At 46.0% G+C, this 12,500-nt stretch overlaps 1 protein-coding gene across 1 annotated transcript in view; it reads left to right on the top strand.

Moving 5' to 3' along the window:
- Positions 1-5,338: 5,338 nt before the first annotated feature.
- emc9 (ER membrane protein complex subunit 9) overlaps positions 5,339-12,500 on the top strand; it is a 12,302-nt gene continuing 5,140 nt past the window's right edge. Inside the window, exons 1-3 of the mRNA XM_059016991.1 lie at positions 5,339-5,780; positions 9,725-9,948; positions 12,274-12,350. Coding sequence (XP_058872974.1) covers positions 9,730-9,948; positions 12,274-12,350 — 296 coding nt within the window. The 5' untranslated portion in view covers positions 5,339-5,780; positions 9,725-9,729. The remainder of the gene's footprint in view (positions 5,781-9,724; positions 9,949-12,273; positions 12,351-12,500) is intronic.

Below are 12,500 nucleotides of genomic sequence, written 5' to 3' on the forward strand. Positions count from 1 at the left end.
TTTTACTGGAGCAATCTAGGTAAAGTACCTTGCTCAAGGGTACAGCAGCAGCGTTTTGTGTTGAAATGCGTTCGCAACACTGGATCACTCCTGTCATGCTAATACAGTCAATTTGAATTTGAATTTGAGAGGAGAGGAGAGAGGGGAGAGAGGAGAGAGGAGAGTGGAGGAGAGAAGAGAGGAGGGAGGAGAGGGAGGGGAGAGGAGGGAGGAGAGAGAGGAGAGCGGGGAGAGAGGTGAGATGAGAGAGGAGAGGGAGGAGAGTTGGGTTTTTTTTGCTGGAGCAATCTAGGTCAAGTACCTTGCTCAAGGGTACAGCAGCAGCATCCCCCACCTGGGATTGAACCCACGAACCTCCGGTCAAGAGTCCAGAGCCCTAACCATTACTCCACACTACTGCATAACAAACTTGTGCATTTTGAGTGATCTGGTAAATTAAAACACAAAATATGATGTAAAAATGTGACAGCTGGGTGTATGAAATGCCGTTGACAGCCTTATGCATGACAAATGCACTGAATTTATTTTGAGAGGGATTACAGATATGTAAAAAGTCGGATGAACAAATCCTGTTTTAAAATCCCATTTATACACAGCTGTAAGACTATATTCACACACTTACTGTTTTGAGAATCAGCTTCTATCAGGGAGCTGCTCTAAATCCCTTTTTAGAAAGACACAGGGTATTAATGTTTGTGGGGGAGTAGCGGTCTGCCGTGTGGGTGTGTGGATTCACTGCTGAGTGACAGGCAGGAGATGGAGAAGGGGGTGGAAGTTGATACACCCCCTGCAGGTGAACAGGATTTTTTACAGATCACCTGATACGACCCAGCGATGGCACCCACACAACACCGCGTACAGAATGTTTGGTGGGAGATACAATCTCTTCACTATTAACTGATCATCTCGGTTTACAACACCAAACACGATTCAGACAGTCCCCCTGAGTTTCAATCTGCATAGTTTTATATATTATACAGCAACACTAAACATGATTCAGACAGTCCCCCTGAGTTTCAATCTGCATAGTTTTCTATATTATACAGCAACACTAAACACGATTCAGACAGTCCCCCTGAGTTTCAATCTGCATAGTTTTATATATTATACAGCAACACTAAACATGATTCAGACAGTCCCCCTGAGTTTCAATCTGCATAGTTTTATATATTATACAGCAACACTAAACATGATTCAGACAGTCCCCCTGAGTTTCAATCTGCATAGTTTTCTATATTATACAGCAACACTAAACATGATTCAGACAGTCCCCCTGAGTTTCAGTCTGCATAGTTTTCTATATTATACAGCACTGGGCGAGGCTTGTGTCTTCACCAGCCTTATTGAAAAATGTGCTCCCCAAAATATTTGTCCTCTTGACTTAAATTTCTTACAAGTTTAACCCTTTGTATAATATATACAGCTACAGCAATAAAAAGTTAATTGAACTGTCTGAATCATATTTGTTGCCAGTGTATGGAGAGTCATTTTTTCTATGGCACTATATAATTATTTATTTCTTAGCAGACGCCCTTATCCACGGCGACTTACAATTGTTACAAGATATCACATTATTTTTACATACAATTCCCCATTTATACAGTTGGGTTTTTACTGGAGCAATCTAGGTAAAGCACCTTGCTCAAGGGTACAGCAGCAGTGTCCCCCCCACCTGGGATTGAACCCACGACCCTTATTTATTATTATTATTTATTTCTTAGCAGACGACCTTATCCAGGGCGACTTACAATTGTTACAAGATATCACATTATACATTATTTCACATTATTTTTACATACAATTCCCCATGTATACAGTTGGGTTTTTACTGGAGCAATCTAGGTAAAGTACCTTGCTCAAGGGTACAGCAGCAGTGTCCCCCCCACCTGGGATTGAACCCACAACCCTCCGGTCAAGAGTCCAGAGCCCTAACCACTACTCCACACTGCTGCCCACTATTAATAATATATAATCATGTATATTGATAATTCTCATCACTGTTGGTAAGGCGTATTTTCTGTGTATCATTACTGTAGTTTGTTTTATGTTAGAAATAATTAAAAAATAACTGATAAAAAAAATCATGATTTCTGTCTGTGTGCGAATGTATGTGTCTGTCTGTCTGCATTGCCACTGAAGATCATGTAGGGTATAGTCAGCACACTGTGGTCCCATTCTACCAGCCTCACCCCATTGCAGCTGCCCTATACTTGTGCTACCATCGCCCCTCAGTGTAATACAGAACCATTATTGCCATTGCAGTGCCACTGTCTGTCTGCATTGCCATTGCAGATCATTTAGGATATAGTCAGCACACTGTGGTCCCATTCTACGGGCAGTGTAGAGTGGTGGTTAGGATTCTGGACTTGCACCCATGTGTTTGAAGTTCGATTCCCGGGTGGGGCACTGCCGTTGGGCCTTATATAAATAGCTCTCTCTCTATCAGTCAGAGCACACGCACACCCCTCTTTCTTAAAGGCATATCTCAGTCTTGCTACATGCATAACACTCTAATCTTGTGTCTCACACAGAGGGTCGGGTTATTTTAGTGATTTTGAGTGACTGGTCTCTGATGCCCTTGAATGGAATGTGTTTCCTTTGTTTTTTGTAACTGAAGTAATTATGAGCCATTTACTTATGAGTCACCAGTCTCGGGTGCTTGCATTAGTTGGTTTGTTCAGTACGACAATACAATCCCTTCTTCTTGGGGTCTGTGTTAGTTTACTACATTCTGAAAAGAGTTTAGTTTCATTAAAGCTGCAGACAGACAGACAGACAGACAGACAGACAGAGCCCCAAAATCCTTTTCAGTCTGATACAATATAATCCCTTCTTCTTGGGGTCTGTGTTAGTTTACTACATTCTGAAAAGAGTTTAGTTTCATTAAAGCTGCAGACAGACAGACAGACAGACAGACAGACAGAGCCCCACAATCCTGTTCAGTTTGACGCTACAATATAATCCCTTCATCTTGGGGTCTGTGTTAGTTTACTACATTCTGAAAAGAGTTTAGTTTCATTAAAGCTGCAGACAGACAGACAGACAGACAGACAGACAGACAGACAGACAGACAGAGCCCCACAATCCTGTTCAGTTTGACGCTACAATATAATCCCTTCTTCTTGGGGTCTGTGTTAGTTTACTACATTCTGAAAAGAGTTTAGTTTCATTAAAGCTGCAGACAGACAGACAGAGACAGACAGAGCCCCACAATCCTGTTCAGCTTGACGGTACCCTGCAGCACTATTTCACAGTGTCATGAACTCTGCTAAGAGACGTACAAACAGGTACCCGGTGACACAGCTATTTACAGCACAGGTGTTGTTCCTGGAAGATAAGGGAGTGTTTGAGGATATTTATATTTATACAGCCTCTTGACGTCAGTCTGAAGAATGTGGCTGAATTCACACGCAGTGTCAGGCAGGGATATAGTGAAAGCCTCACCTCAGTGCAAAGGGCATGTCTTTATAGATTTATTCATTTATTTGTACAGCCCTGGTTTATTAGACATTAGAAAGCAATGAAAGGTCATCTTCAATATTAAACCACCCCTGTATTTAATACAACAGTCAAGAATCAGACACTCCCCCTCCCATAGACCCCAATGTTAAAGCCAGGCTGTTTCTCATCCCATAGACCCCAATGTTAAAGTCAGACTGTTTCTCATCCCATAGACCCCAATGTTAAAGCCAGGCTGTTTCTCATCCCATAGACCCCAATGTTAAAGCCAGACTGTTTCTCCTCATAGACCCCAATGTTAAAGCCAGGCTGTTTCTCATCCCATAAACCCCAATGTTAAAGCCAGGCTGTTTCTCATCCCATAGACCCCAATGTTAAAGCCAGGCTGTTTCTCATCCCATAGACCCCAATGTTAAAGCCAGGCTGTTTCTCATCCCATAGACCCCAATGTTAAAGCCAGGCTGTTTCTCATCCCATAGACCCCAATGTTAAAGTCAGGCTGTTTCTCATCCCATAGACCCCAATGTTAAAGGCAGGCTGTTTCTCATCCCATAGACCCCAATGTTAAAGCCAGGCTGTTTCTCATCCCATAGACCCCAATGTTAAAGCCAGGCTGTTTCTCATCCCATAGACCCCAATGTTAAAGTCAGGCTGTTTCTCATCCCATAGACCCCAATGTTAAAGCCAGGCTGTTTCTCATCCCATAGACCCCAATGTTAAAGCCAGGCTGTTTCTCATCCCATAGACCCCAATGTTAAAGCCAGGCTGTTTCTCATCCCATAGACCCCAATGTTAAAGTCAGGCTGTTTCTCATCCCATAGACCCCAATGTTAAAGCCAGGCTGTTTCTCATCCCATAGACCCCAATGTTAAAGCCAGGCTGTTTCTCATCCCATAGACCCCAATGTTAAAGCCAGGCTGTTTCTCATCCCATAGACCCCAATGTTAAAGCCACGCTGTTTCTCATCCCATAGACCCCAATGTTAAAGCCACGCTGTTTCTCATCCCATCGACCCCAATGTTAAAGCCAGGCTGTTTCTCATCCCATAGAACCCAATGTTAAAGCCAGGCTGTTTCTCATCCCATTGACCCCAATGTTAAAGCCAGGCTGTTTCTCATCCCATAGACCCCAATGTTAAAGCCAGGCTGTTTCTCATCCCATAGACCCCAATGTTAAAGCCAGGCTGTTTCTCATCCCATAGACCCCAATGTTAAAGCCAGGCTGTTTCTCATCCCATAGACCCCAATGTTAAAGCCAGGCTGTTTCTCATCCCATAGACCTCAATGTTAAAGCCAGGCTGTTTCTCATCCCATAGACCCCAATGTTAAAGCCAGGCTGTTTCTCATCCCATAGACCTCAATGTTAAAGCCAGGATGTTTCTCATCCCATAGACTCCAATGTTAAATTAAAAAAAAAAAAAAAGTCTGACTCTAGTGTTCCCTCTAGGCTGCCATATACCAAACACAACGCTACACGCGATCACTGAATGATCTCTATTATGAATCACTAATTGACTATTTATTTTACTATCCAGAGGGAGTTTAATTTCATATTGACTTTTAAATCATCCGACCGCTAAGCGGCGCTCGAACCATTACAATCACTGCACGATCCCTTTAAAGGCGTAAAAAAAAAAGTCAATAAAACATTCCCTTTAAAAGATGGAAGATAAACGTCACGTCTCGCCCAATCAGCGTTGAGCAGAATGGAGGGGGGGGGGAGAGGGGACTAACAACGGAAGAAGCCAATAAGAGGTTGGGTTGTTGACCTGCGTGTAAAGAAAGCCTATCAGCGTTGATAATGAAGAGTGACCGGTGGCGCGTATGCCGGTGCTGGCCAATGAATAAAGGGCGGGTCGGGGAGATGTGGGCCAATGAGAAAGTGAGGTGGGAGCACGCGCTGTCGTTGCCAGGTAGATTTTTGCTGAGGGAGCGGAGAAGCGATTTAGACAGTCGTCTTACAAGCGTTATATATTAAATAAAATACAAATTCGCTTTTCTTTTTAAGAGAACCCCAAAGCTAAATCTCATTTAGGAGTTATATACTGTGGTAGTTTAACAGCGAACTCCGTAATAAATAAATATTAAAAGCTGCGTTTTATTTATTTATTTATTTATTTATTTTTTAAAAATAGCCGAAAAATCTAAGAATAACGGCACTGATTAATTGATAAAGCTGGATGCATTGTTTTGTTGGTGTTTTTCATGAAAGAACATTTTGTGCTGTGTAGTTTTAGACGTTTTCATACAAGCCGTGTTTGTTGACTAGACGAACACTCCGTCGCCGTTGCGAAATTTAAGGAGAAAAATACTTCGAGTAAGGTAAGGGTAGTTATATAACTAATATTATACATGTACTGTCCGCAGAACGGCTACGTTAGGCTATTTCTTGTTCGTTTTACCTTAAAATAACGGGTTTCTGCCAATTGACTAACCATTAGAGCCTCCCTCCCTCCCAGTCCCTCCTCAGCTCTAACCACTAGAGCCAGCCTCCCTCCCTCCCAGTCCCTCCTCAGCTCTAACCACTAGAGCCAGCCTCCCTCCCTCCCTCCCAGTCCCTCCTCAGCTCTAACCACTAGAGCCAGCCTCCCTCCCTCCCAGTCCCTCCTCAGCTCTAACCACTAGAGCCAGCCTCCCTCCCTCCCAGTCCCTCCTCAGCTCTAACCACTAGAGCCAGCCTCCCTCCCAGTCCCTGCTCAGCTCTAACCACTAGAGCCAGCCTCCCTCCCTCCCAGTCCCTCCTCAGCTCTAACCACTAGAGCCTCCCTCCCTCCCAGTCCCTCCTCAGCTCTAACCACTAGAGCCTCCCTCCCTCCCAGTCCCTCCTCAGCTCTAACCACTAGAGCCTCCCTCCCTCCCAGTCCCTCCTCAGCTCTAACCACTAGAGCCAGCCTCCCTCCCTCCCAGTCCCTCCTCAGCTCTAACCACTAGAGCCAGCCTCCCTCCCTCCCAGTCCCTCCTCAGCTCTAACCACTAGAGCCTCCCTCCCTCCCAGTCCCTCCTCAGCTCTAACCACTGGAGCCAGCCTCCCTCCCAGTCCCTCCTCAGCTCTAACCACTAGAGCCAGCCTCCCTCCCAGTCCCTCCTCATCTCTAACCATTAGAGCCAGCCTCCCTCCCTCCCTCCCAGTCCCTCCTCAGCTCTAACCACTAGAGCCAGCCTCCCTCCCTCCCAGTCCCTCCTCAGTTCTAACCACAAGCCAGCCTCTCTCCCTCCCTCCCAGTCCCTCCTCAGCTCCAACCACTAGAGCCATCCTCCCTCCCTCCCTCCCAGTCCCTCCTCAGCTCCAACCACTAGAGCCAGCCTCCCTCCCAGTCCCTCCTCAGCTCTAACCACTAGAGCCAGTCTCCCTCCCAGTCCCTCCTCAGCTCTAACCACTAGAGCCTCCCTCCCTCCCAGTCCCTCCTCAGCTCTAACCACTAGAGCCAACCTCCCTCCCTCCCTCCCAGTCCCTCCTCAGCTCTAACCACTAGAGCCTCCCTCCCTCCCAGTCCCTCCTCAGCTCTAACCACTAGAGCCTCCCTCCCTCCCAGTCCCTCCTCAGCTTTAACCACTAGAGCCAGCCTCCCTCCCTCCCTCCCAGTCCCTCCTCAGCTCTAACCACTAGAGCCAACCTCCCTCCCAGTCCCTCCTCAGCTCTAACCACTAGAGCCAGCCTCCTTCCCAGTCCCTCCTCAGCTCTTAACCACTAGAGCCAGCCTCCATCCCTCCCTCCCTCTCAGTCCCTCCACAGCTCTAACCACTAGAGCCAGCCTCCCTCCCTCCCAGTCCCTCCTCAGCTCTAACCACTAGAGCCAGCCTCCCTCCCTCCCTCCCAGTCCCTCCTCAGCTCTAACCACTAGAGCCAGCCTCCCTCCCTCCCTCCCAGTCCCTCCTCATCTCTAACCACTAGAGCCAGCCTCCCTCCCTCCCTCCCAGTCCCTCCTCATCTCTAACCACTAGATCCAGCCTCCCTCCCTCCCTCCCAGTCCCTCCTCATCTCTAACCACTAGAGCCAGCCTCCCTCCCTCCCTCCCAGTCCCTCCTCATCTCTAACCACTAGATCCAGCCTCCCTCCCTCCCAGTCCCTTCTCAGCTCTAACCACTAGAGCCAGCCTCCCTCCCAGTTTGAGTTCTGGTTTGATATTCTCTGTTTCTCTCTCTGGCAGCGGGGATGTCGTGTGAGGTGCAGTTTGAGTTCTGGTTTGATATTCTCTGTTTCTCTCTCTCTGGTAGCGGGGATGTCGTGCGAGGTGCAGTTTGAGTTCTGGTTTGATATTCTCTGTTTCTCTCTCAGTGGCAGCGGGGATGTTGTGCGAGGTGCAGTTTGAGTTCTGGTTTGATATTCTCTGTTTCTCTCTCAGTGGCAGCGGGGATGTCGTGCGAGGTGCAGTTTGAGTTCTGGTTTGATATTCTCTGTTTCTCTCTCTGGCAGCGGGGATGTCGTGCGAGGTGCAGTTTGAGTTCTGGTTTGATATTCTCCGTTTCTCTCAGTGGCAGCGGGGATGTTGTGTGAGGTGCAGTTTGAGTTCTGGTTTGATATTCTCTGTTTCTCTCTCAGTGGCAGCGGGGATGTCGTGTGAGGTGCAGTTTGAGTTCTGGTTTGATATTCTCTGTTTCTCTCTCTCTCTGGCAGCGGGGATGTTGTGTGAGGTGCAGTTTGAGTTCTGGTTTGATATTCTCTGTTTCTCTCTCAGTGGCAGCGGGGATGTCGTGTGAGGTGCAGTTTGAGTTCTGGTTTGATATTCTCTGTTTCTCTCAGTGGCAGCGGGGATGTCGTGCGAGGTGCAGTTTGAGTTCTGGTTTGATATTCTCTGTTTCTCTCTCAGTGGCAGCGGGGATGTCGTGCGAGGTGCAGTTTGAGTTCTGGTTTGATATTCTCTGTTTCTCTCTCAGTGGCAGCGGGGATGTCGTGTGAGGTGCAGTTTGAGTTCTGGTTTGATATTCTCTGTTTCTCTCTCTGGCAGCGGGGATGTCATGCGAGGTGCAGTTTGAGTTCTGGTTTGATATTCTCTGTTTCTCTCGGCAGCGGGGATGTCGTGCGAGGTGCAGTTTGAGTTCTGGTTTGATATTCTCTGTTTCTCTCTCTGGCAGCGGGGATGTCGTGCGAGGTGCAGTTTGAGTTCTGGTTTGATATTCTCTGTTTCTCTCGGCAGCGGGGATGTCGTGCGAGGTGCAGTTTGAGTTCTGGTTTGATATTCTCCGTTTCTCTCAGTGGCAGCGGGGATGTCATGCGAGGTGCAGTTTGAGTTCTGGTTTGATATTCTCTGTTTCTCTCAGTGACAGCGGGGATGTCGTGCGAGGTGCAGTTTGAGTTCTGGTTTGATATTCTCTGTTTCTCTCTCTCAGTGGCAGCGGGGATGTCGTGTGAGGTGCAGTTTGAGTTCTGGTTTGATATTCTCTGTTTCTCTCTCTCAGTGGCAGCGGGGATGTCGTGCGAGGTGCAGTTTGAGTTCTGGTTTGATATTCTCTGTTTCTCTCAGTGGCAGCGGGGATGTCGTGCGAGGTGCAGTTTGAGTTCTGGTTTGATATTCTCTGTTTCTCTGTCTCTGGCAGCGGGGATGTCGTGCGAGGTGCAGTTTGAGTTCTGGTTTGATATTCTCTGTTTCTCTCTCTCAGTGGCAGCGGGGATGTCGTGCGAGGTGCAGTTTGAGTTCTGGTTTGATATTCTCTGTTTCTCTCAGTGGCAGCGGGGATGTCGTGCGAGGTGCAGTTTGAGTTCTGGTTTGATATTCTCTGTTTCTCTGTCTCTGGCAGCGGGGATGTCGTGCGAGGTGCAGTTTGAGTTCTGGTTTGATATTCTCTGTTTCTCTCTCTGGCAGCGGGGATGTCGTGCGAGGTGCAGTTTGAGTTCTGGTTTGATATTCTCTGTTTCTCTCTCTGGCAGCGGGGATGTCGTGTGAGGTGCAGTTTGAGTTCTGGTTTGATATTCTCTGTTTCTCTCTCTCTGGCAGCGGGGATGTCGTGCGAGGTGCAGTTTGAGTTCTGGTTTGATATTCTCTGTTTCTCTCTCTCTGGCAGCGGGGATGTCGTGCGAGGTGCAGTTTGAGTTCTGGTTTGATATTCTCTGTTTCTCTCTCTCTGGCAGCGGGGATGTCGTGTGAGGTGCAGTTTGAGTTCTGGTTTGATATTCTCTGTTTCTCTCTCTCTGGCAGCGGGGATGTCGTGCGAGGTGCAGTTTGAGTTCTGGTTTGATATTCTCTGTTTCTCTCTCTCTGGCAGCGGGGATGTCGTGTGAGGTGCAGTTTGAGTTCTGGTTTGATATTCTCTGTTTCTCTCTCTGGTAGCGGGGATGTCGTGCGAGGTGGAGTTCTCTGCCCTGGCCTTCGTGAAGCTGCTACTCCATGCCTCTCGATTCCCACACTGCGCTGTGAACGGGGTGCTGCTGTCCGAGTGCTCTGAAGGGGGCGCAGGAGCACCGGAGGGAGGCTGTGTGTGTGTCAGCGACTGCGTGCCTCTCTTCCACTCCCGCCTCTCCCTGTCTGCCATGACCGAAGTGGCGCTGCAGCAGGTATACCGGACCCGGGTTCAATTCTAGTTTATAACCTCCTCAGGTCCTGTAACCATTTAAGTGAATGTTTGGATTTTCAGTATAAATTGTGAACTAGGTTTTTAGGCCCTGGAAGCTAAAATATGCATTTCAGTGGAGCTTTGATGGAACTTCCTGGTGTGGTTTATATTGTATTAAACAGTGTTTTTTTTAAAATCTTGGGGTACACTTATGTTGGGGGTTCTCAGATCCAGTCCTGGGGTTCCCCCAGTGTCTGCTGGTTTTGATTCCAGCTGAGCTGTCAATTCGCTAGACCCTTAATTGAACTGATCATTATAATTAGACCTTTTAAACAGCAGGGAGATTTCAAATTAACGATACCATTTTTTCAAGTAACTTGAGAATCGGAGCCAATAACATTTAAAGGCTACGTAAGAACCTTTTTATTTTCTTGTGTTTTGGTTTTTTTTCACATTCTGACCACTTTTTTTAACTTTTAAATTGCATTCCACTGCCTCCAAGATGGCTTCCCATGTACCTGCATAGACCTCTCAGAACTACATTTCCCATCATCCTCCTGCTCACTGTTAAATCCATCTCAGTTACGTATGTGAGCAGGAGGATGATGGGAAATGTAGTTCTGAGAGGTCTATGCGGGTACATGGGAAGCCATCTTGAGGCAGGGAGGCTGTGTGGTCCAGTGGTTAAAGAAAAGGGCTTGTAACCAGGAGGTCCCCGGTTCAAATCCCACCTCAGCCACTGACTCACTGTGTGACCCTGAGCAAGTCACTGAACCTCCTTGTGCTCCGTCTTTCCGGTGAGACGTAATTGTAAGTGACTCTGCAGCTGATGCATAGTTCACACACCCTAGTCTCTGTAAGTCGCCTTGGATAAAGGCGTCTGCTAAATAAACAAATGATAATAATTTAAAAGTTTAAAAAAGTGGTCAAAATGTAAAAAAAAATAATAATTTAAAAAACAGGATCAATTAAGTAAGGGGCTGGTTGGAACAAAATTTAGTGACGGTTATCTTTCACCTCACCTAAGACTTAAGGTGAAAAAACTAACAGGGGGATGATTGCTACAGATTCAAATTCCAATGCAGTTTTAAGAACATAAGAAAGTTTCCAAATGAGAGGAGGCCCCATTCGGCCCATCTTGCTCGTTTGGTTGTTAGTAGCTTATTGATCCCAGAATCTCATCAAGCAGCTTCTTGAAGGATTCTTATATAATATATATATAAAATAATTGGACACTACTAAATTAGGGAGAAAATAACAAAAACCTAACTGGCAACTACTAAATAAATAAATAAATAAATAAAGAAAGAAAATTTTTAAAAAAATTGCACAGTTACTTGTACACCTGGTGGTCAACAAGCTGCTCGGATATATTGTGAGAAGTGTTGAATTTAAATCAAGGGAAGTAATGTTAAAACTTTACAATGCATTAGTAAGACCTCACCTAGAATATTGTGTTCAGTTCTGGTCACCTCGTTACAAAAAGGATATTGCTGCTCTAGAAAGAGTGCAAAGAAGAGCAACCAGAATTATCCCGGGTTTAAAAGGAATGTCGTATGCAGACAGGCTAAAAGAATTGAATCTATTCAGTCTTGAACAAAGAAGACTATGCGGTGATCTGATTCAAGCATTCAAAATCCTCAAAGGTTTTGACAATGTCGACCCAGGGGACCTGAAAAAAGAAACAAGGACCAGGGGTCACAAATTAGATAAAGGGGCATTCAGAACAGAAAATAGGAGGCATTTTTTTTACACAGAGAATTGTGAGGGTCTGGAACCAACTCCCCAGTAATGTTGTTGAAGCTGACACCCTGGGATCCTTCAAGAAGCTGCTTGATGAGATTCTGGGATCAATAAGCTACTGACAACCAAACAAGCAAGATGGGCCGAATGGGGCCTCCTCTCGTTTGGAAACTTTCTTATGTTATCTTCTTAAGTCCCTGCTGGAAACACTGGTGCTTGAGATGAAAAGGTTGAAAACCACTGGATTAGAGCACAGAATGTGTGAATGATTAAGCTTTGAAAGGTGTGCAATTGAGCTAATGAATCAATTATAAGGGATCATTTCAATGACCTGTAATTACGCAATTACAATTAAAAAGTAATTGCGATTTAATTCTGACTTGTATAATTACAACTGTATTGTGTTTGACACCCAGGGCTGGTCTCAGCATAGTTAATGCTGGTCAGTCGGCTTAATAGTAAACACAAATTGTTTATGTATGTGTTTATTTGTTTTTTGGGTCATTTTATATTCGCCAGAAAGGCTGGAAATTTAAAATAAAAAAGAAATAACGAAAGTGTAATATGTGGTTTTTTTTTTAAGATTGACATTTGGTGTGCCCGGAAACAGCAGAGGATTGTGGGATATTATCATGCAAACGCCAGTTTGACAGATAACAGGTAGCGTTTTAATAAAATAAAGACACTGAGAATTTTAATCTCCCTCCCAGTCCCTCCTTAGCTCTAATCACTAGAGCCAGCCTCCCACCCTCCCAGTCCCTCCTCAGCTCTAACCACTAGAGCCTCCCTCCCTCCCAGTCCCTCCTCAGC

This window comes from Acipenser ruthenus, chromosome 54 (assembly GCF_902713425.1).
Source record: "Acipenser ruthenus chromosome 54, fAciRut3.2 maternal haplotype, whole genome shotgun sequence".
In the NCBI taxonomy this organism is placed as follows: Eukaryota; Metazoa; Chordata; class Actinopteri; order Acipenseriformes; family Acipenseridae; genus Acipenser; species Acipenser ruthenus.